At 32.1% G+C, this 26,753-nt stretch overlaps 1 protein-coding gene across 1 annotated transcript; it reads right to left on the reverse strand.

Annotated features, from left to right (window-relative positions):
* Window positions 1–2,912: 2,912 nt before the first annotated feature.
* Window positions 2,913–26,753, reverse strand: actr2a (actin related protein 2a). The gene is made up of 9 exons (XM_056456522.1): window positions 26,643–26,753; window positions 21,328–21,438; window positions 17,464–17,679; window positions 16,242–16,314; window positions 15,110–15,246; window positions 12,879–13,028; window positions 11,742–11,887; window positions 10,176–10,308; window positions 2,913–7,318 (listed from the first exon to the last, which is right to left on the reverse strand). The coding sequence occupies exons 1-9, from the start codon at window positions 26,688–26,690 to the stop codon at window positions 7,148–7,150; spliced, it is 1,185 nt and encodes a 394-aa protein (XP_056312497.1). The 5' UTR covers window positions 26,691–26,753; the 3' UTR covers window positions 2,913–7,147.

Consider the following 26,753-nt stretch of genomic DNA (forward strand, 5'->3'; position numbering starts at 1 on the left):
CTGGGAGCGTCTGCGTGCAGAGCGGCCTGGCCTTAATTTAAACAGGCCCCACTGAGTCTGACAGCCCCCCTGTTTACATGAGTAAAATCGGAAACAAATGTGAACACAATCACCCCCTCCTACACACACACACACACACAGCTCTGTATCATTATATGCAAGATGACTGTATCACTCAGACCTCCAAAAATCTTACAGTCATCCAAAAGACTAAAAAAATAAATAAATAAATAAATAAACTGTACAAATTAAAGTAGCAAACAACATGCTTAGCTTATCGAAAAACATTTCCAATGAAAGCTATATTGATTAAACAGTATATTAATAAACTCTAGAGGCAGAAAAAAAGGAAAGCACATAAACATTGAATACTCAAATAATGTCTAGTCGCACCAATTGTCATTCTTGATTCTGATTGGTAAATTATTACATAAATATTGGATTTATTGGAACAATTTATTCCCACAAAGCTATAAAATTATGAATTTGAGCTTGAAGCAAAAAAAAAAAAAAAAAAAAAAAAAAAAAAAAATATATATATATATATATATATATATATATATATATATATATATATATATTAATGTAGGACTCGTTTTTGGAGTCTTAACAGCAATAATTCTAAGTAATAAGTCGGCCTGGCCAGTTTTACTAAAACGCTATTAAGTTGCCAATACAATGAGATATTTTCACCAAATTTGGTACACTTATGTGTGAGCCCATTCTGAGGTCACATTGATAAAATTACAGCATTTGGTCACTTGATAAAATAAAACATGATAAAATATATAAAATGGCAAACAATGCAGTTGTTGATCTGATTGACTTAAATTCTCTTACTCACATTTTACACACAGTAACACATTTTACTCCTCTATAGTTGATATGCAGTGCCTTTGTCCAACGTGCCATGACTTTTATTCATTGAAAAGATTAACCAGTCCCTCCAGGATTTTGCAAGTCCAATGGTTCGAGATCAAAAACAAACAAAACATAATTTTTACAATATTTGTGTGTATTTTCACAGCAAAACACAATAATTAAAGCAAATTATGCCACAAGTTCTGAATAAAGTGATCAATTTGGAAAATTTTATTCCAAAAAAAGCTGTGAAATTATGGGTTTGAGCTTGAAGCAAGACAAGAGCAATGTAGAACTCATCTATGGAGTCTTAATAGCAGAAAAGAAGCGTTTTTAGATCAAAGTTGCTTAAAAAAAAGCCTGTTAAAAGTGAGCGTAGCCAGTTTTACTAAAATGGCTATAAGTCGTCAATACAATGAGATATTTTTACCAAATTTGGTACACTTATGTGTGAGCCCATTCTGAGGTCACATTGATAAAATAACAGCATTTGGTGACTTGATAAAATAAAAACATGATAAAATATATCTGATTAAGGTAAATCAAGATTTATCTAATGGTAAAATTCTCATTACTGTAACAGATTTTACTCCTCTATAGTTGACATGCAGTGTGTTCAATGTGCCATGACTTTTATTGATAGAAAAGATTAACCAGTCCCTCTAGGATTTTGTCAGTCCAGTGGTTCGAGATCAAAATGAAACCATTTTTTTTATTATATATATATATATTTTTTTTTTTACAATATTTGTGTGTATTTTCACAGCAAAACACAATAAATAAAGCAAATTATGCCACAAGTTCTGTATAAAGCCATCATTTTAGACCAGAAATATATATTTAGAAAGTCCCTGCAAAATCCTGGTGGGAATGATTAACAGAGTCCAACAGGAACATCTGAAATCCCATCCTTTTCTAGTTTTCTAGTAAATTTCCTGAAAAGATGTCAAAATTCACTAAAATTGCTAAGATTGTACCTTTTTTCCACAATTTCTGATTTATGTGGCTAAAGGATTGCTAAATAATCATCAATAGACTTTTACAAATTACCCCGATAATTATATTAAGAAAATAAAATGCATAATATTTTAGTTAAATACTAAAATCTGTGGAATATTGCCATAACTCTTAATAAGAATAAATGGCATGAATAAGTCTTGAGCACAGCATGTGTGTGTGTTTGTGTCTAAGCTATAATTCCCAGCTTTAAGAGATGAACAGAGAGAAAAGACGCTTGTGTTTCTCCATAGTATTTGAGACGGGTAGGCCATTCCTCATGTGCTTCCATAGTTACATACCATTTAAAGCACTCACTTTAACTATTACATTTCACATTACACTGATCTGAATAAACTGAACTTCAGCAGTGACATTTATACTACACTGAAACGAATTCATTTAGTTTAACTATAACTACACCAGCATTCTCCCACTACACTGACTTGCTAAAATGCTCCACAATTGGGATAAATATGATTTTTTTAAATGATCTATTCATCGTCAGTGTTAAAGGGGACCTACTATGCCCCCTTATAAAAGATTTAAAATAAGTCTCTGATGTGCCTAGAGTGTGTATGTGAAGTTTCAGTTAAAATAACCCACAAATAACTCCCCCTTTTGGCGACTATTGCTTTAAATTAAAATGAGATTGTACTCTTTTTCACAAGAGGGCGGAGCTAGAAACGCCTGCGTGTCAGCATAGTTGCGGATTCAAAACTCTAATGATGGATTGCTTCTCAGGGCTGTTTATGCTAACGAAAGAGAGATTGTCACTTATGGGCGGGGCTTTCTCCCGTCTGATGACACGTACAAAGGAAGAATGTCAAACAAAGTGTTTCTGCACACTGTTTTTATGAACTGCGATTATAAAATCATAGATTTATTAATGTTTACCATTAGAAGCTGGTTATAATCACACAATGCTGCCACACAACTGTGTATAAACCCCTTAAAAAATTGAGTTTTGCATAACAGGTCCCCTTAAAGGTGCTTTGACACCATCTACATTGTAAAAAAGCACTATAGAAATAAAGATAAATTGACCTGAACCATTAAGTTATAAATCAATTTTCTTTATTTAAATCAGTGGTCTGGCAGTACGCAACAAACAGAAAAAAAAAATGCAGAAAACAAACGAAATGACTACAATACCCAAACTTGGCACTGAAAGAACGCATGAGTGAAATCAATGGGAGTCGTTGTATTGTTTGTTCCACATGTGAGGAGTCTGAGTGTGAACAAACCCGAAGCCAAACACAGAAACATCACTGATCCAGCTTTCAAAACAGCTGTCAACGAGTACAAACACTAAAATTATTTTCATCATTATCATTCCCGTCATTATTGTGTCATTCTTATTACAAACAGGCAGTAAACCGTTACATCATGGCTGTCTTGGGTCTGGGAATGAAGCGTCTGACCAGAGACACCTTCATTTTCAGACTGTTAGATGCCGCACGACTAGGACACAAAAATTACCCGAAAAAACAAATAAACGAAATACTGTTAAAGGGATAGTTCACCTGAAATTGAAAACATTATCATCAATTGAGTTTTTCTTTCAGTATTTGCTTTTCCTACTACGGTCAATGGTTACAGGTTTCCAGCACTTCAACAAAAGAAAAACAAACAGGTTTAGAAAAACTTGAGTAAATAGTGAGTACATTTTCATTTTAAAAGTGAACTATCACTTTAAATGCAAGGAAAAATAAAACACATGTTGAGACTGTGAACAACCATGAAGTTCCTCTAAGGAGTAAAACACGATTGAGACTCATTGAAACACTCAAATGAACGAGCTGATGAAAAGGATGCAGGATTATTGCAATGGAATGAGCAACACTAACTGAAGCCGCATGGACTGATGCACGTGAGAAATACATGCATGAGCTGCCACTAAATGCACCGCTGCAGCTGCTCTGGATGATTTACGGCCAATTCTGGAAATGTGAATCTTGCAAAGAAAATAAAAGAAAAAAAAACATCTCATTTCAGAATCAAAATGCTTTTTTTGCATTGACATTACACGCATTCACATTAGAAATTCTTATTACCGTAACACATTTTATTCCTCTACATGTTGTCATTTTCGTTAATTTACATTTCTTATTGGATACTATCATTTTCCCCCAAGTCTAATTCGTTCTTTAAATGAAACTACAACTACATTTTAGTAGCGATTATAAACATTAATTGCAAAATAATCTTTTCCATAATGTACATTTTACAATTGAATAGTCTCTGAATCCCATTGTTACTAGATACCGTCATTTTTACTATATCACACAAAAATGTATACAATTTCACAATTTATTTTAGAATTTGAATCAAGGCCAATGTTTTATTGTGGTAATGATTCTAGTTTTTTTTGTTAAAGTAATGATTTTTATTTATTGTATGCATTAAAGTAATAAAAATGATCAATGGATTTGCATGATGGTAATGAGCATTCCAGTTTTATTAGCATTGCGGTAATGACAATTTAGACAAAAAAAAGAGCTTAATTGTCATCAAAAGAATGTCAAAATGCATTATTTTTATAAAAATGATGGATGTTTTGGTATGATAGTACTGAGAATTACATTATATTAGCATTATGGTCAGGACAATTTAGACAAAAACGTGCTTAATTGTCATGAGAAGGTAAAAATGCATTATTTTTATCAAAACGAAAGCTGTATTGGCATAATATTAATAAGAAATCCATTATATTAGCATTGCAGTAATGACATTTCAGACAAAAAAAAATCTTAATTGTCATAAAATTTATGTAAAAAAAAATGCATTATTTTAATAAAAACGATAGATGCATTGGCGTGTTAATGAGAATTCCATTATATTAGCATTACGGTAATGACAATAAAGACAAAAAAGTGCTTAATTGTCACGAATATGGTAAAATTCATTATTTTAATAAAAATGAAAGCTGTATTGTCATGATGGTAATAATAATTACTTTTTAGTAGCATTATGGTAATGACAATTAAGACAAAGAGTGCTTAATTTTCATGAAAATAATGTCAAAATGCATTATTTTAATAAAAAAGATAGCTGTATTGGCTTGACGATAATGAGAATAACATCATATTATCATTATGGTAATGACAATACAGACAAAAAAAGTTTCTTATTGTCATGAATGTCAAAATGCATTATTTTAATAAAAATGTTAGGTGTATAGGCAAGATGTTAAGGAGGATTCCATTATATAAGCATTACGGTAATGACAATACAGACAAAAAATGTGCTTAATTGTCATGAAAAATCATGTCCATGCCAATACATCTGCCATTTTTTATTAAAATAATTATGTAAATAAGAATTCCATTATATTAGCAATACAATAATGACAATACAGACAAAAAAAGTGCTTAACTGCCATGAAAAAATTTCAAAATGCAGTATTTTTTATAAAACTTATGTTAATAAAAATTTTATTACGGTAATGACAATTCAGACAAAAAAAAAGCGCTTAATTGTCATGAAAATAATGTCAAAATGCATTATTTTAATAAAAATGATAGCTGTATTGGCATGATGATAATGAGAATCACATATTATTATCATTATTGTTATGACAATACAGACAAAAAAAAGTTCTTAATTGTCATGAATATGTCAAAATGCATTATTTTAATAAAAATGTTAGGTGTATAGGCAAGATGTTAGGGAGGATTCCATTATATAAGCATTACGGTAATGACAATACAGACAAAAAAGTGCTTAATTGTCATGAAAAATCATGTCCATGCTAATACAACTATCTTTTTTATTAAAATAATTCATTATGTAAATGAGAATTCCATTATATTAGCAATAAAATAATGACAATACAGACAAAAAAGTGCTTAACTGTCATGAAAATAATGTCAAAATGCAGTATTTTTTATAAAACTTATGTTAATAAAATTTTTATTACGGTAATGACAATTCAGACAAAAAAAAAGCGCTTAATTGTCATGAAAATAATGTCAAAATGCATTATTTTAAGAAGAATTCTAGATGCATTGGCATGATGTCCATGAGAATTCCATTATATTAGCAAGCATTTCGGTAATGACAATACAGACAATAAAGGTGCTTAATTTTCATGAAAATAACGTCATCATGTCAATAAATCTATCATTTTTATTATAATAATGCATTATGTGAATGAGAATTCTATTATATTAGCAATATGGTAATGACAATACAGACAAAAAAAGTGCTTAACTGTCATAAAAATAATGTCAATGCAAAAGAAAAGTCCATTTTGATCCTGAAATGAAATGTGACCCACGTTTGATGAGATTCACAGAGTCAGATGCGGAAATGAGCTTCTAGTTTCAGCTATAACTGTACGCTTAACATGCGGCAGAACATTATCACTTCCCTTTCAAACACAGTCTGAAACTGATACTACCATTTATGAACGTCCTTTAGACTGAAACAAAGATCTAATCAGAATCAGGAATGACCTGTCTATATGACTTTCAAATCCTAACAGCGAAGCAGATTAGCGATGCTCATCGTGAGTTCATTCAAAGCATCCTCATTGACATTATTTGAGCAAAGAGCACTCGTTAAATATTGTTAAGTGATATTTAGGGAAGTTGGTCCAGGTCATAACCGCATTCCTCTCTCTCTACTTTCAGGAAATCAGGTGAAGCACACATCTAATAACACTGAGAGAAAGCCATTGCAGAAAGTTAAAGGAAATGAAAAAAGGAGACGCTTTCAGAAGAACGTCTGTATGTTTGATACCATCAGCCTCCATTCTTATAGTCTTCATTTTTATTAGCTAATTGGCTGCAGCGACTTCTTTATTATTACAAAAACAACGTCTTACCAAAGAAACCTCTCTTAAAAATACATCTTTTTATTGTTTTGTCCCTGTACTTACACAACATCCTCACGTTTATTTGATTTTTTTACTCTCTTTTGAGTGATATCTGACTTTGTTAGAGTCAATGTGAATTCATGAAGCGGACAGGACTCGAAACAAACAGGTCATGATATGGTGGTGCTTTTGTGGATTCATTTTGGCAGCATAAACGGCTTTGTTTTGCGAACGGTTCACTCAATATCACTGATATGAGCCTTTACATTTGGAATGTCATACAAACTTTGAGCACTTTTTATTTTTGGATCGCAAAAGGAGGTTCAAGTATTTGTTTGTCGTTCTCAAGTATTTCCTCATCGTCTTTTGAAAAAACATCAGTGAATTTACGCTGCCAAAATGCCACCCAACGACTGGGAGTGTGAGTGCGTGAGTGTGTGTGTGTGTGTGTGTGTTTATGTGTATGATTTATCTAACAGTGACACCCAGTTTCTCCAGCACACGTGTGCCCTTCTCTTGATACTCCTCTCTGGTCATCCAGAAGTTGTCTTTGTCCTTCATGATGTCGGCTAGCACTGCGCCGCCCAAAAACACCATGTGTTTACGACGTGGAGGATCCTCGATGCGGATCTTAAACTTCTGTAAAAGCAAGAACAGGCAGATTCAGTAAAACAGGCAAAAATGTATGTATCGAAATGCATTTTAAAGCATTTTAAAAAACATACAGCGGAAGTCAAACTTATTATCTTTTTTTAATTGAATATTTCCCAAATTATGTGTAACAGCAAGGAAATTTTCACAGTATGTCTGATAATATTTTTTCTTCTGGAGAAAGTCTTATTTGTTTGATTTTTGCTAGAATAAAAACAGTTTGTAATTTTTTAATAACCATTTTTAGGTTAATATTATTAACCCTCTCAAGCAATATTGTTTTTCGATTGTCTACAGAACGAACCATCATTATACAATGACTTGCCTAATTACCCTAATTAACCTAGTGAAGCCTTTAAATGTCACTTTAAGCTGAACACTAGTATCTTGAGAAATATCTAGTCAAATATTATGTACTGTCACCATAACAAAGATGAAAAATGAGTTATTAGAACTATTATGTTTACAAATGTGTTGAAAGAAGCTTTCCGTAAACAGAAATTGGGAAAAACTATATACAGGAACTCAAATAATTATGACTTCACCTGACTTTCAGGACTTAAACTACAAAATACAGCAGCCATACTATGTATCAAGATTAATATTGTTTTTTGTCATTATAAAAATACTTTTACACGAGAACATGAAATGTATTCATAATATAGACTATAGCATAGACTGTATGGGCACTTTATTTCTTTTAATGGGTGAATATTATATTCACAAATGTCAAATTTCCTCATCATTACCCAATTTGCAGAATTTCCTTTAAAATGTAACGTTACTACTTAATTGTCCATATTATTGTATTATGAGATAACCTAATTATATATTACAAAATGTTTATAATAAGTGTAAAAACTGTGACTTTGCAAATATTCATTTTATAATTAATATAATTTTATAAATTCCTGTCTTTGTAATTTTTTAAAAGATTATTATTATTTTTTTTATTTTTCATTATTTCCCTGTTTTACTATTGTACTCCTCGTCATCCAATTTCATGTTTATTGCTGTGATTGTATTTTTTAAATAGGCAAAATAAATTACAAAGAAGAACTAAAGTATTTCGATGTAAAATATTAATCCATTTTCATCAACCCTATCAAATACAAACTACCAAATGCCATTTTATATTTGAACTACTTGTAACATAAATACTGTCCATTCCTGAAAACACCAGTTCGTGCAAAATCTCAAAACTAAAACCCTAAAATAATTAAATACCATATGCATAAATATATGCACTGCCTGACAAATGTCTCGTCTTTATCCAAGTTTTAGGAACAACAAATAATAACTTGACTTCTAGTTGATCATTTGGTATCAAAGGCCTCTAAATTACGCTTATTTTACCAGAATAAAATATGATCATGCCTTGATTTTTAATTATTTAACTAGGACAGTAAGGTCTACCTTTGCTAAGACAAAGTCTTGTCACTTAACAGAAATAATGTACAGTATAGAATATAATGGTGCAGTGGAAAAAAATGAGCATTGTGTCTGACTCCCATGAGCTTGGAGGACTGCATCCATACATCTCTGCAATGACTCAAATCACTTATTAATAAAGTCATCTGGAATGGCAAAGAGTTCTTGTAGGACTCCCAGAGTTCATCAAGATTCTTTAGACTCATCTTCAATGCCTCCTTAATCTTACCCCAGACATGCTCAATAATGTTCATATCTGGTGACTGGGCTGGCCAATCCTGAAGCACCTTGACCTTCTTTGCTTTCAGGAACTTTGATGTGGAGGCTGAAGTATGAGAAGGAGCGCTATCGTGCTGAAGAATTTGCCCTCTCCTGTGGTTTGTAATGTAATGGGCAGCACAAATGTCTTGATACCTCAGGCTGTTGATGTTGCCATCCACTCTGCAGATCTCTCGCACGCCCCCACACTGAATGTAACCCCAAACCATGATTTTTCCTTCACCAAACTTGACTGATTTCTGTGAGAATCTTGGGTCCATGTGGGTTCCAATAGGTCTTCTGCAGTATTTGTGATGATTGAGATGCAGTTCAACAGATGATTCATGGGAAAAAACTACCTTCTGCCACTTATCCAACTGATCAACTAGAAGTCAAGTTATTATTTGATGCTTTTACAACTGAGATCCACTACAAGACTTTTGTCAGGTAGTGTATATATGTGTATGTGTATTGTGTGTATAGGGTATATATATATATATATATATATATATATATATATATATATATATATATATATATATATATATATATATATATATATATATATATATATATATATAATAAAAGAGCCCCAGTGGTGATTTATCCATTGTAGCATTGCTCATATTTGATTATATTTAATTGTGGGCAAATCTAGCTATCAGTTCAGTACATCTGCAAACATCACAGTGACCTTTAACACAGTTAGACCAAAAAACACTAATAATAAAGTCACAATCTTAGAGAGAGTTCCCCTTCATAAAGGAAGCTGATTTCTTTGACAGTTCCTGTAGCGTTAAAGGCAACTAGTCTATTACAGACAAACATCTCCACCTACTGGTCAGCAGCTCTTTAAAAAAGATTAATTAAATGGATAATTCACCCAAAAAATGAAAATGTACTCACTATTTATTCTTTATTCTGTTAAAAACAAAAGAAGATATTTCGAAGAATGCGGAAAACCGGTAACCATTAACTTCCATAGTAAAAAAAAACAAAGGAAGTCAATGGTTGCAGCTTTTCAACATTCTTCCAAATATCTTCTTCTGTATGCAACGGGAGGAAGAAACTCATATAGGAGTGAAACGTTGACAGAATGTTCATTTCGGGGGTCAGCTATGCCTTTAAGTCTGTATAGGAGGTGTGTTTTTCATACCGAGAGCTTGTCGACGTCTCCCTTCAGCACTCTCTCCAGGTAAAGCTGTTTTAGCTCTCGCTCCAGACGAGACGGCAGACCGGGATACATGGTAGAGCCACCCGACAAAACAATGTGCTTGTAAAACTCAGCCCTTAGATAAAGACAGACAAACACAAGTGTGTATAATCGTGTCAAATATGCATATAAATATATAAGAGCAATTGAAATGTTCAAAAATTACAATTCTAACATAATAGCATCATGTGCAGTAATACAAAATGTCTCTAAAAACTGTTTATAACATTTAATTGTCATTATAATCTGAAATAATGCAATGCTATATAGCAGGGGTGTCAAACTCAGTTCCTGGAGCGCCACAGCCCTGCACAGATCCAACCCTGATTCAACACACTTACCTGTAGGTTTCAAACAAGCCTGAAGAATTCAATAGTTTTGATCAGGTGTGCTTAATTAGGGTTAAAGCTAAACTGTGCAGAGCTGCGGCCCTCCGAGTACTGAGTTTGACAGTTGTGCTATATAGTAATTTCATATTTTGGTAAGGTTTAAGTTTAGGTAACTATTCACAGCATTTACTATCTGCTTATTACCTGCCTATTATTAAGATATGAACTGTTTATTAGCACTTATAAAGTATGATCTTATATTACATCCTTAATTGAATACCTAAACCCAATTATTAGCTTACGAACTATAATCAAGCAGCTAGTTAGTAGTTTATTCAGCTAAATGTTTTAGTCAATACCTTGTTAATAGTGTGAATTGTACATTAAAATAAAGTGTGACCCATAATTCATGCATTTCATTGTTTTATTTTTCCATAATCGTGTGTTTTGGAAAAGGAATTACATGCTTGATTGAATAATCCCATGCAAAAAAAATCATAATAATATATTTAATAAATAATATCTGTTACAGTGTATTATGTCTTGAAAATAAAGACATAAATGTATAGAAAAAGAGCAAAATATAACATTTTAAATTGGTTTATGATAAATACAGATAATAAATAGGGCATAAAACTTCCTTTTTCATTTTTAATAAGAATTAATTTTGTTAATTCATTTGTATAACAAAAAAAAAAGCACAATACACACTTTATAACAGAAGTATAGCTATTTATAATATATATATATATATATATATATATATATATATATATATATATATATATATAGTAGTTTATAGTAGTTTTTTTACAACATAGTTTTACAATATTAAACATAAAATATATAATTTTATAATTAATATATATATATATATATATATATATATATATATATATATATATATATATATATATATATATATATATATATATATATATATATTAATTATAAAATTATATATTTTATGTTTAATATTGTAAAACTATGTTGTAAAAAAACTACTATAAACTATTAAAATCTATTTTAAAAAATAAAAAAAAAAATAATAAAATAACGTGTTCATTTATTTTTTAATGACATATTTGTAAAATGCAGCCCAAGTCAAAAACAGGATAATATTCACACACACACATTTATTTATATATGAATTTATAGAAAACTGTGTGTTTAAACTGACCTGGTGTCGATGTCTGCGGCCTGGATGGTGTTGAAGAGCAGTTCAGCGACCCCCACACCCTCCACATTAATGAGGTGAGGCTGAAACAGAGCTTCAGGAGCCTCGAACCGCTCGCCGCCAACTTTAATCACCCTCCCGTCTGGCAGCTACAAACACACACAAACCAGTGTCCATTCACTCACTAGAAAAAACACAACACACTGCTGCCCTCTAGTGGACATAATTAAAACAACACACTGCTGCCCTCTAGTGACCATAATAATCCACTCCCTGCTGCCCTCTAGTGACCATAATAATCCACACACTGCTGCCCTCTAGTGACCAAAATAATCCACACACTGCTGCCCTCTAGTGGCCATAAACATTCTCGGTTGTTGCTAAAAGGGATACAGCTGCAGCCAGAAGGTGATTATTTTTATATATTTATTTAACTATTTATATTATTTATTAAATCCCCCATTAATTGTATTTTATTAACGTCTACCTCACCTCAACCCTAAACCCAACTATCACAGTACTGTAAAACAGTAGTTATACAGAGTACTCTTCTTATTTTTATTAAATTACCCATTAAATTGTATTTTATTAACATTTACCAATACCTCGACCCTAAATCCAACCCTCGTTGTAATGTAAAAATATTATTGTTGTACAGTGTCACAAAAATTATGCTATATTAATGTGAGAATTCACAGTTTTATCCCATCTAGGCTAGGCACATAACAAATTGCTGCCCTCTAGTGGCCATAATAAAAACATACTGCTGCCCTCTAGTGGACATTAGAGCCTACATCGTCCTTTGTTTGCAAATATACTTTTATTGAACTTTTTAGTGCAGAAACATTTTACAAATACATTCCCACACACTTAGTAAAATTACATATAAAATTAAATAAATAAATGGACATGGAATATTACATAATTTTACAGAAAAAGCAGGCAAGCTTTTAGTCTTAGAGACCTAGGAGTTCCCAAAAAATAATAAAAGGATCCCAGATTTGATCAAATAGAAAAGGTTTGTTCTTCAAAGCTGTGGAGAAAGGTTCAAGTGGGATACAGACTGCATGCAGCCATTGATTTAATTTTAATATTATTATTATTTTTAAGAGTTTGTTTGGATGTTTATTTAAAGCTCACCGTGTAAGACTCCACCAGAACAGTGGTCTCCAGCGCAAGCTTCTGCTCCTGCTCGATGTTATAACCCACGTAACACAGTTTCTCCTTCATCATCCTCACCGTCTCGAAGTCTGCCGAGTGGTTGAAGGCGTAACCTCTCAACAACAGCAGCTGGAGAGAAACACACACACAAACAAAGAATTAAAGGGTTAGTTCACCCAAAAAGTGAAAATGTTATTAATTATGTTTGTTTTTAACTATTTTGTGTCCTAATTACTTGGGCTGTCATGATACAGGAATTCATTACCAATCGGTACTGAAGTTTTAAAAACCTCCATTTCCCGTGAACATTTAAGCGATGTTGAGCACGTTCTTAAACAGAGCTGATTTACCATTGTGTTCACGAGCTCAACAGAAATGACTGTGATTGGCTGCGAAGGTCATCAGTTCACCGAACTCACCGTTATTTACTGAGTGTAACAACAGATACAGGAACACTGGGGAGACTTTCAAAGTCACGTCGATCAGCTGGTTTCTCTATAAACTGACATACGAGGGATCCGCTGACGAATCACAGCTTTAAAATACTCCAGTGTCCCTGTATCTGTGGTTACTCTCAGTAAATAGCGGTGAGTTGAGCACATGAGATTTCTGTTGAGCACGTGAACACAATGGCAAATCAGCGCTGTTTAAGAATGTACTCCATATAGCTTAATTGTTTGCGTGAAAAGGACGTTTGTACAGGGTATATGCAGGAATCCTAAAGATCATTTCAAAACTTTTTAAAGACTTTTAAAAGACCTTCTCAGAATATTTTAAGAGCTCATCGCCACCAAGTTGTAGTCAGTATCAAACCTTTAACTTAATAAACAGTTGTTAATGATCAGTTGTAGTTAAATAAATCAATGGAGCACAATCGTGCAACAGAACTCAGACAAGCTTGGAAGAAACAAAGGTTGAAAGAATAAATTATGCGGTTGTTTTCAGCGACAGGCTTCAGTCACTGTTTAAACTCGTCTTTCTCCAGCCAGGAGTACGCAAACTTACATTTTCCCATTTTGCCGTCTGTTTCGCTCTTTGTTTTCCCTACTTGTGGAGAGCATCACATCACCTTCCAACGTTTGTCGCAAATTATGTGACACCACCCAAACGGAGGAGCTTGGTTGGACAGCCCCGGCATGAACCAATCGCGTGGATCAAACATGCCGTTGTTAATATTTGGAGGAAAATAAATATATTTATGCTTTTTTGAAGTCAAACACTTTGGACAACACTTGAACAAAATTTAAGACCTTGTAAAAATGTGATTAAGATATTTTAATACCTTTTAAGAGCCTAAATAATCTCATAATTGGTTTATCAACTTTTAATACTTTAAGACCCCGCGGACACCCTGTTTTAAAACTTCAGTACCGATTGGTATCGAATTCCAGTATCATGACAACTCTACTAACTACACTTGACTATACAAGATTCCAGCGATAAGCTATTAGTTGGCTTGCACAAGATGCAACACGACTGAATGTTATAAATACAGCTATTTATTTTGTGATGTTTAATGGAGCAAGAAAATATTCTCAGCATTTCTTTTAATATTTTTTCTTCTGGAGACAGTCTGATTTCTTTTAGTTTGGCTGGAATAATAAAAAAAAAATTTTTTTTGTAAATACTACATATTATAAGTCCCCTTAAGATTTATTTTCTATGATCGTCTATAAAACTTACCTAATTAACCTAACTTACCTAGTTAATCTAATTATCCTAGTTGAATACTAGTATTTTAAAAAAATAAGTAGAAAAATATTATGTACCTTAATCATGGCAAAGACAAAAGATACGAGTTACAGGAAATAAGTTATTAAAACTATTATGTCGAAAAACAGTCTAAAAATGTGTTGAAATTAAATAAATTAAATAAATAAACAAAGAAATAAAGTAAAAATCTAAGTATATATAAAGTAAATAAAAATTTAATTAAAAGAATAAAAAATAAATATATTTAATTTACATTTCATTAATTTTGCCTTAACATCATCTGCCATGTGCAGGGTGTGAGTCAAGGAGTACAGCGAACACTAGACACTGAAGTATAACTCGTCCTTTAGAAAGAAACACACACCGATTATACACTGGGTTGAAATGCTAAGGATACTTCTTTCTCACTGATATGTTAATATTTACACTGAATTTACAAACGTTACATTAGGAATCTGAACTGATTTATCCTGTGTAAACAGTGGGAGTGTGTTTACCTTGATGAGGTAGCGTGTGATATCTCTTCCGGCGATGTCCAGACGGCGAGTGAGATGGGGAAGAGAAAAGCCTTCGTACACGGGACAAATATGAGTGACGCCATCGCCAGAGTCTACAACTACACCCGTCAGCAGACCTGCATACACATACAAGCAAACACACACATTGTATTGTGTGCAAAATTATGCAGAAATTATTTTTTGTTACGTTTTATTATGTTTTTATTGTGTGTGTATTAGTATAAAAAAAATAAAAGTTTGTTAATACAATGACTGTGTATTATATAATATTTTGTTACATTGACACCATTCTAACATTTTTGGCTCTATCACCCAACACAGTCGATTTGAAACTAAACGAACAAGATGTGCTTTAACTGCAGACTGTCAGCTATAATTTGAGGGTATTTACATCCAAATCAGGTGAACGCTGTAGAAATTATAACAGTTTGCATATGTGCCTCCCACTTGTTAAGGGTAAGTAATTAGACAGCTTGACTGATAGTGACAGCTCTTTGAATCTCATCTTGAGAGTTGACAGTAACAGATTACAAATGCAAATAGCACGCTTGAAATGGACTCTGAACCTTTTATCTGCTCATTGTAATTTGGATAATGAGGGAATAAGACACACCTGGCCATGGAACAGCTTAGAAACCAACTGTCCAATTACTTTTGGACCCTTAACAAGTGGGAGGCACATACGCAAACTGTTGCAGTTCCAACAGTGTTCACCTGATTTGGATGTAAATACCCTCAAATTAAAGCTGACAGTCTGCAGTTAATGCACATCTTGTTCATTTAATTTCAAATCCATTGTGTTGGTGTATAGAGCCAAAAATGTTGTGGATATCCAAACATTTATGGACCTAACTGTATGTATGTATGTATATATATATATAAATATATATATATATATATATATATATATATATATATATATATATATATATATATATAAATACAAGTTTTTCTTAAATATATGCATGCATTTGTATATACATAATAAATATACATTTATTATATAAAACCAAACTTTTGTTTTGTTAAGGATGTGAGATACACACACACACACACACGCACGCACGCACGCAAGAGAGCACGCACACACTTTTTTTTGAGTGCAGTTTACCTTGAGCGTAGAGTGTAAGGACGGCCTGGATGGCGATATAAACTCCAGAGAACTGATAGGTCTCAAACATCACCTACAGAAGTTCAAAACTAATGTCAACACAATCCTCACAGATGATCAGCCACAGATGTGAACCAGTCAAAGGTTTGAGATTTTGTGAGTACGATTTGGTAAAGTTTTTCAAAGAATGTTCTGCTCACCAAGTAAGACTGAAAAACACTGAAGCTGAAAATTCAGCTTTAAAACTACTTTAAGTTTAACCAACATTCCACACTGTAAAAAATGTAATTACAAAAAGCCAAAACAAATGTTTTTTGTTACTTTAACTAAGTTAATCAGGTTTCAATCCAATTTTTGTAGCTATACAACGTTCAACCAAATATTTTTAGTTAGGTTAATTGATTTAAGTTGAGATGAAAAGAAAAATTCTTTCAGTTTTTGTGGGACTTTTCTATTTTAAACTGGAATATTATTCCACAATATTACCATTTATATTGTACTTACAAGAGCCTAAATCATAGGAATAGATACAACTTTAAATACAGTTCGATAAGAAAACTGCCATTTTAAACTGTAATAGTATTACATTTATTGTGTTCTCCATCAAATAAATGCAGAGTTGATGAGCAGAAAAGACTAGGCATGGGACAATTAAAACCACTAACATTTTCTGTTATACCGTTCCTAAGGTATACACAAGGGTTTTTTTGTTGTTGTTTTTTATGACTATTTTTTTAGGGCAACATTATCTCCAGCAGAAAAGGACCCTCTACATCATCAAAAGCTACTGATCAGCTCATGATTCAGGACACTTTGAAAAAATAAATCGCTTATACATCAACATCCAAGCATACTATAGACCTCAACACAGCAGTGGCTTTACTTTATATCCACAGAAAAGTAAGAAATCCAAAGACGACTTTTAAAATGATGAAGAAATCTGTGTTTTTGAAACTAATGAAGACAGCAGATATCAGTGACTTGTTAGTATTATTTAGCCTGACATGTTTACTGTTCAAAAATACTATAAATGCTTCCTAAAATAAAATATATTGTGTTCAATGGGGGGAAAACATATTTTACAGCAGTAATCACAATACTGTGATATTTTTATCCATTTTAGTCATCATACCATCAGAATCCCATGCCTAGAAGAGACTTCTAAAAACATAAACAACTCCACTTGATTTTAAACTTATGAATAAAAGTAGATGGCTGTAACCTCAATGATCTTCTCTCTGTTTTTGGTGGGGTTCATAGGTGGCTCGGTCAGCAAGATCTTGCAGTTTCGTGAGTCGATGTTGAGTTTCTCCGGGCCGAAGGTGTAATCCCACAGGTGCTTCATGTCGTCCCAGTTCCTCACGATGCCGTTCTCCATGGGGTAGTTGACCTCCAGCATGGAGCGCAGTTCACTCGCCTCGTCGCCCACCATCAGGTCCTGCAGAAAGACACACACACACACACACACCAGTCAAACACCAGCAGACTTACACGGTCTTACACATCTCTGAATATGAAGAAAGAGAAGCGGAGAGTTAGAGATGACAAATATCAGTGAGCAAATTCATTCCATCAATGCAGTTTTTATGAAACGCATGCAGCACTCGTGTCGACCTCTGAATCTCTTCTCTTTTGATGGAAAAAAATATTAAAAGCGCTAAAAATACAAAGAGAGTGAACAGCTCAGAACAGCTGAAAGTTGATGAATACAGAGTAAAAGTTTAAACTATGGAGAAACTATGGAATTATGGACCATCTATTCATGATTCAACACCCTGTCACTAGTAATGACCATATCCAAAATATAAACTAGATTTTATCATTCAAACAACATTATTTAAAGTACTTACAATCATTTAAAAAAATTATAAAGAAAGATAAATAAATAGATGAAAAATATTAATAAAGAAAGACATTAAAAAATAAAGAAAAAGAAAAAAAGAAAGTAGAAATTAAAAAATAAATAAATGCATTTAAATTAAAAGTAATAAATAAATAAATTAATAAAAACAAACAAACAAATAAATAAATCATAAAAAAAGAAAAATAAATAAATAAAATAAGATTAATTAAGATAAATAATATATAAAATTAGTTGAAATTTTGTAGTTTGTAATTTTTTTTTTTGCAATAATTAGCATGAATTTAAATGCATCATCTTTATATTTCTAAAGTTGTTCTGTGACTAAAATATTATTTTAATAAATATATCTGTTTAATAAATCTTTTTTGTACAAATGCACCAAAATATATTACACATATTCACAGAGAAATGGATTATATATTCATAAAAATAACAAAACAATAACAAATTACAAAAAAGAAATACAAATAAAGCTAAATAAAACAAAAAAAGTGTATAAGATGGAAAAAACAACCTTAAAAGATTATAAATTCTGTCCAGGCAACTCATTTAAACAAGAAATTAACAAATAGTCATTATTGCTAAATGGTAAAAAAATAATAATAATTATATATATATATATATATATATATATATATATATATATATATATATATATATATATATATATATATATATATATATATATATATATATATATATATATATATATATATATATAATACAAATTAATACAAGTAAATATGTATATAAAAACAATACTATAAAATTAAATACACACACAAGCTCCTGTATTTTTAACCACAAATAAACAATATAAAAATGCCCATTAATCTCTTGGTTTAGAAAACTTTTACCTCAAAAATTTTAGATTTCCTACGACCAAGACTGTATTTTGGACACAGCACACACTGCATTCTGGGTAATGACAAACATTTCTCAAACACAAGCAAGAGCACTTCATCCGGGTTAGTGAGAGAACTACATATATTAGTCATTTGTTTTCCCAAACAGCTCTGCGTCTTCTGAAAGGGTTTGAAGAGATTTACTACAGGCACTGAAAAACTGCCCTCGTCAAGGTGTGTGTAAAAGAAAAATCACTACAGGTTAGTCTAACACACACATATACACACACACACACACACACACACACTTACCATCCTCCTATAATCCTACAGCACCTCAATACAATAACAGAGGAGAAAAAGACAAATACGGAGAGAACAGGAGGTGAGCAATGAGCCTGAAAACTGATTCAGGATCAGTGCCTTTCATCACACTCGTTATTAACACAAGGGACTACAAAAAAGAAATAAATAACAACAAAAATCAGTCCAAAAAGAAGAAAAGTCTAGTTCGCCATTTAAACCTGGAAATCTGGTTGCCTTTAATGTACAGATCCAAAAAGTCTCTCTGTTTTAATCTTTTTATCCTGTCTCCTCTTCTTGTAGTATTATAGATATTTAATTAAATGGAGAACTAGATTGTTTTTCTTTTTTGTAAAACTATACAATTTTCTATAGATGTTTTACAGATTATCATCTTATATTGTTGAATATGTTTTTGTTTATATATGCATTCTAATGTGTACGTTTATATGTGTATGTATATGCACATGTATTTATGTGTGTTCGTATGGGTGTATATATGCATGTACAAGCCATGTTTAAGCGTATATATATATATATACTATAGAGTATCGAAAAAAACATTTTCGTTCGGTACCAAATTTCGATACCCAGGGTATAATCTTGTCAACGTCAGTGAGCTAGAAAACCTGCATCCTTTACGTGCCCAGATCAAATTCTGGTGATTGGCTTCGCTGCGGCGAGGCTGTCTTGAAAATCAATAGTTTACGGCGGTTACGCCTACTCGCCCAGAGCTTGTCAAACAGACATACAAAATCAGTTAACTTTTAGCACTTCTTCTTCAAGCTGGAAACCTGTAACCATAGACTCCCAGATTATTTGCTTTTACTATGAAGACAGGTTTTCAGCTTTCTTCAAAATATCTTCTTTTGTGTTCAACAGAGGAAAGGAACTTGAGTAAATTGGAGTAAAATTTCATTTTGGATGAACTATCCCTTCATAAAAATTATGTGTAATAAATAAATGTAAAATAGGTAAAAAGGTAAATAAAAGTACATTTTTTAGGAAGAAAAAAAGAAATACACTAAAGAAATACCTAAAGTGTGTTAAGCTCCTTATAATAGGTATTAGTGATGGACTTAATAATGAATGTTTAGGGTTAAAAATTATTCAGGATTCAGGAGTTTTGCATTAATAAAAATTTTTTTAATATTTTTTCGACCTGCTATAATAATGTACATCTCAAAGTTTCAGTATTTGCTTCGAAACAACCTAAAAAGGGTATTCATTATGTATGTGGGCTGCTAAAAAACACACAGCAGGAAGTTAGAGACAAGAAGGAAGTTACTCAAGCTGTGCTTTTGCAAAACATGACCGTTCGTGGCATTTCTACTACAGTTTTCAACCAAAAGTCCACTGAGCGGCCTATACAAACGGTACTGTATTTAGTTTACTTTAATTATTTATGTTTTAATGTTATATTCATGGCAACACTTGTACTAAATATTCAAAATGTAATTTACCATTATAACCGTTTCTGAATTATTCATTGTACAAAAGTAAATAAATAAATAAATAAATAAATACAAATAACAACAACACTGATTAAAACTAATTAATAACTGATTTCTTTTATCTCTGCCATGATGACAGTACATAATATTTGACTAGATATGTTTCAAGATACTAGTGTTCAGCTTAAAGTGACATTTAAAGGCTTAACTAGGTTAATTAGGCAAGTTAGGGTAATTAGGCAAGTCATTGTATAATGATGGTTTGTTCTGTAGACTATCGAAAATAAAATATTGCTGAAGGGGGCTAATAATATTGACCTCAAAATGGCTTTTAGGAAATTAATAACAGCTATTATTCTAGCCAAAATAAAACAGATAAGACTTTCTCCAGAAGAAAAAATATTATAGGAAATACTGTGAAAATTCCTTGCTCTGTTAAACATCATTTGGGAAATATTCGAAAAAGAAAAAAAGGGCTAATCATTTGACCTCAACTGTAGGTAAGTTCCATTAAAATATGTTCCATGGTCAATATTTTAGCCAAATATTTCAGGACAATCACACACACTGGACTGCACTAAATCAAAGAGTAAAATGTCAGTTTAGAGAGTAAACAATACCTTGATCTCAATGTTTCCCACTTTGGCAGTAGAGCGGATGATCGGCCTCCCGACCAGAGCCGGAAAAATGTGCTCTGGGAAATTAGAGCCAGCATATCCACACTTCACGAACTGAAAGACAGACAAATTACTCATTATTACAATTATTATTATTGTTATTATTGTTGTTATTATTACAAATATGACCAATCAGAAAGAAGAAGAAAAAATGTTTTCTTTGCCAGCTATGAACAGAAATAAGCAGGTCACAGTTGAAGTACAGCTCTAAAACAACAGTACAAAAAAAAGGATCTTACTTTCAGATTTTAATTAAATATATATAAATAAATCTAATTAAATTGCTCAAATGGCTCAACTTAAAAAGGAAAAACTGAAATTAAAGAACTGAAAGGTAATTCAAAGAAAGACAAGAAAGTTAGATAACTAGTTATTAAAAATAAATCAAAAGTGTTGATTTGTTGATCAATAGAAATGGGTGTTTTGATGTACTAAAACTAAAAATAATCAGTTAATAAAGCTAATAAAATGGCAAAAGACACAATAAAATTCCTTAAATTAAAAAAAAAAAACTGACAATGCAAAGATAAAAGCTAAGAATTTCAAAAAAGACAGAAAAAATGTGATTTGACCAAGCAGAATTAAACAAAAAAATACAAGTAAAAAAACAGATATTGGAAAAATCTGACATTGCGATCTTTTGTTTTGATGCAATATATATTGCAATATAAACTCGACTTTGTTAAGACTTTTTGCATAAATTATAAGCATTAATGATTAAATGAACAGTGCTTTATGGTTACGGTTTTTCTAACATTATTCAAGTACAGAAATTGAACAATCAAATGTTAAATATCATGGTCATCAGAGTATAAATAATAATAATAAATTATATTTAGTAATATCTTTACCTTGTAATCTTTAATTAATAATCTAATCCTGCGATGTGATTATTGCAGATACACACATTGCAATATCAATGCTCAATGGGCTACATGCACACAGATTTTTAAATTCAGCCATGTTCAAGGTTGGATTTCTTTTAAAATCAGTGATCTTCACTGCCTGATAGCGATATGATATAAAGAGGGTCTCAGACCGGACAAGAAGCACTGCATTAAATTCCCCTTCTCCCCGCCATATCTTTAAAATATGACACTTTATGTTACCCCAGTATTTTCAATAGTTTCTTTGTTCACCTGCTGATCTTGACAGCACTAGCGGTTACACAGTCTTTCACCTCGTTTACGGTTGAACAACTATATGATTGTTTAAGTCTATTTAACTGAATGTATTTTTTAACATTCTCTTTATTGTATATTTTACATCAGTACAAATGATAACTTTTACATGTGTACTTTTTTCCTTTTTAAACACAAAGTTGTAACATCATGTTACTATTATATGTATAAGAGAACTAAAAAATATATGAAAAGTGGGGGGACAACAGTATCTCCAGCAGAAAATATATCTAAAAATAATTGTTGTTTTAAATTGTAAAGAAATCTGCATTTTTTAAACTAATAAAGACAGCAAAAGTCAATGACTCACTTTAATTATTTAGCCTGACATGTTTACTGCTTCAAAATATTTGAAATGTTTCTCAAAATAAAATATATTGTGCTCAAAGAGGAAAAACGTTTTTGTTTTTTACCCAGACATTTAAAAATAATATATTTTAGAGCAGTAATCGCAATACTGTGAAACCCAGATATTTTTATCCAATCTGTTTAACATATTTTTGCATAAACCATTACGTTTTGATTTAGTAGCTATTTTAAAGTATGATTTAGTCTCTGTGACCCCCCTCCCTTGTTTTTTTTTTTTTTGAGGTTTTCACTTCAATTCATTTGGATCCCGGACGAGCCCCCACTTTTGAGTGCCATGAGGCCAATTTATAATTTTGCGCACACATATCCTTTGCCAAACCCTGACACACGTCTTAAAGTTAACAGCATGTTGTGTCAATAAGTAGTGGAAGAGCTAGTGTGGGTGGGTCCAAGAGCCACAGGGGCGGGGAAAGGCCGATGCGATGAGTGCTTAATAAGTGTCGAGCCCTGTAGAGGAGCTTCAGATGAACACATTTTTAGGTACTGCTACAGTAGCATTGAACACATAAAAATAAGTATGAAAAACCGTTACAGCAGAGGAAGTTGGTATGTACGATTTCAGATGTTTACACGGGTGCTGAACATTTTTATGTCAGATTTATTTCTTTATTTTCTTTTTGTGTCCTGAAGAAGAAGTAATAAATGAAACTGTGGGTGTTTTATGTAGTTGTTTACAGTGGACAGCTGATTCACAAACGCATTCATATTATTCACATTCTACTGCTCAGTTCTCTGACATTTTGTTTTCTATATAGGAATTTTAATCATGAACATGAAAAATGTATGTCCATTTAATATTCAAATTAAATGAAATAGAATAACAATGTTGTTTGTGGCTCTTCCTAATCAAAATTATTATAAAAATTTACAATTGCAAAAATAATACAAGAAGACTGCACTTTAATTCAGTATTATTAGATAATGAATTTATTTGTGACATTATTAATTAAAAGGTAGTAGAGATATCAAATTAAAGCCACCCAAAAGTTGGCGGTAGGACATAATTCATTCATTCAAATGGAGAAACTGAACAAAACATTAATGGATCAATAAATAATAAAGCTGATTGCATTTATAAGCATACTTGGCAAGTAAAATAGGATTTAATAAAGAATTGTACTCATGCTGGAACATTTACATATAACAGATAAAGTACATTTATATTCAGAGTAGCATTAAAGTAAAAAATATATATTATTGAGCAAATAAACGTAATGAATAAAGTGAAAAGGCTGCAAACATATACTTTCTTTGATAAACAATAGCTTATTCCCATACTTAATAACTTAAACAATCATTTTCAAACTCAGAAAGCAGTTCAATGTTGAATGGCTGTTTGATGAGGATAATTAGTTTGCATGGTGGACGAGGATGTTTTTATTTTATATGTTACTTGATTGTGTAAAGGGTTGTAGCTGGAAGGCCACTCGCTGCGTGGGACGTATGTTGGATAAGTTGATGGTTCGTTCCGCTGTGACGATCCCTGATTGATAGAGGGACTAAGCCGAAAAGAAAAATGAATGAATGAAGGAATGTATTTGTGAATTATTTTGCACCCGTTTTAAAAATGTATGAGGTACTGTCTGTTTTATGCATCATCTGTATTTTGAAGCCATCCTTTGTTTTATTTAACAGCGAGGACAACAATGGAAACAAGCCCAGGGCTTTATTGGGTTTTTATCCTCGACAGTTTTTATTTCAAAATGTATGGGATACTTGTACAGCTTGTCTAAAATCTGTCAAATAAAAATTCAATTCAATTCAATGAGAAACATGTGAACACAAGCCTAATACCAATAATAGTCTTCAATCAGATCGTGCAAAGATAACATTTTTATTTGTGAATTTTCCAGAGAAGTCTCCTATTCATTCAAAGGTAACCCGGAACTTAAAATACACTGCCTTGCCGATAGGTGGAAGTGACGTCATTGTGAAAAGGGTCTGTTAAGATAACACCACTTGTTTTCCCAACAGTTACAACTTCCCTTAATCCCTGTGACACTCCTGTCAGTCAAATTTGTTTTTTGGAGAAAAGAGGCAAAAATGACAAAATAAGATCACTATTTCTTGAGAATCTAACCTCTACTCCACACTCCACACTGTATCTTTAGAAGAACCTTTAGGATAATCTTAACTGGGAGTAAAATCTGGTCACTACACCAAAAATTCTCTCACACAAATAAGGTAAAAGATGTCTCTTTTAAACTGAACCATAGATTTTATCCTGTCAAGAAGTTTATTCGAAAGTTTAGAGCTGACACTGACTTAAACTGTTCTTTTTGTGTGAATGCTGATGAAACGACAGTACATTTGTTTTGGTCATGTCATTACATTCAGGAGTTTTAGAATACAATAGATTTCTTTGTTAAGGTGAAGATTCTACCAGAAATTTATATACAAATGACAATTATTATTTTTGGGTATTTTAACTCAGACCCCACAAAAGAAAATTATGTTTTTATTAATCAATTTAATTATCTTCTTAAGTAAATTTTACATTCACAAATGCAAATTCACAAATAGTAAACCCGCCTTTGTGGTCTTCATTAAGGATATGGAGAATTATATAAAGTCGATTTCTGGATCGTCAAATAAGAATGCCTTAAAAACTGTCAAAATATGCTCTGCTTTTAAGATCTTCATATAAATACCTTAAATTAACCCTTGTACACTGAAAATGTGTTGCATGCAAAACTGTTGCAAACAATTTGTTTGTGTTGAATTTAAACAAACAAATTAAATTTAATAACGTTCAACTTAATTTGTTTGTTTAAATTCAGCCCAAATAAATTGCTTACAACCACTTAACGTTAAAAATTGAGTAAATCCAAGGAATCATCTTTTAATAATTTTTTCAGTGCATTTGCAAAAACTCTTTCTCTCTTCTCTTGTGTTATTTTTTCAGTGCTTCATTCATACTGAATTTTTTTCAATGTCATTTATTGATTGATACTGTAATTTAGTTTTATGTAGTGTTATGTATGTTCCTGGTTTCAGCAATAAAAATGTAAATAAAAAAATGCAATAAAAAAAAAAACACCACTCGTTTTTTGGATGATATGATAATAGACCCTTTCACACACAGACTTTTCCGGATATTTACCGGTATCACTGTGTGAAAGGGGCTATTGTTTTCGGACACATATCACAGTAACAACACGGTGTTGTAAGATATATGCCACAATATTATTCAAATATGACAGTATGATCGGTTTTATGGAGAATGATGATGGAATGTGTCTCTATGCTCGCTCTCTCGCACGTCACTTCCTCTCTCTGCCAGATGTGAGATTGCAAACTCGGAAGTGAGTTCGAGATCATCTCTATCGTTCCTTTAACAGACACAAACAAACGTGTATCGTTGATTTTAATGTGCATTTCAGCATTTTCCATTCATAACGCACGCTCACACTGCGACCTCATCATACAATCAATGAAAATATGCGACTCCTGTCATTTCACACACAATAACATAAACGCGCAGCACTATATATAATCTATATTAACAAAGACTTCCGTGCGTCTGATCGGGTGTTTATCTTCAGTGTGTAAATCACAGGTAGTCAGTGTATAAAATAAGCTGCTATCACTTCACTTCCTGTTCCGCTGCATCTTTTTCCTGCAAGTCGTCATTAAAACGTATACAGTGGCGAAAAAACACATTGTTCACACCGGACAGGGTCGCTGAGGGCTTGCTTTCACACTCACCCCTGTCCCGTTGTCACAGACCACCACTTTTTTGCCCTGGCTGTCCATTTTTGTCCAGACTCTGTGAATCCGCCCTGATCTCTGCACCGCCGCCGCTGTTCTCGGCCAGGC

Source organism: Danio aesculapii, chromosome 1, assembly GCF_903798145.1.
Source record: "Danio aesculapii chromosome 1, fDanAes4.1, whole genome shotgun sequence".
NCBI lineage: Eukaryota > Metazoa > Chordata > Actinopteri > Cypriniformes > Danionidae > Danio > Danio aesculapii.

What these genes read in the sequence shown, in the direction of transcription:
- actr2a (XM_056456522.1), bottom strand. Translation starts at nt 26,690, where the DNA reads ATGGACAGCCAGGGCAAAAAAGTGGTGGTCTGTGACAACGGGACAGGG. An exon ending in ACAGAGAGAAGATCATTGAG is followed by an intron (nt 16,315 to 17,463) that starts GTTACAGCCATC and finishes GAACTTCTGTAG; the next exon opens with GTGATGTTTGAGACCTATCA. An exon ending in GCCGCAGACATCGACACCAG is followed by an intron (nt 10,309 to 11,741) that starts GTCAGTTTAAAC and finishes TCTTTATCTAAG; the next exon opens with GGCTGAGTTTTACAAGCACA.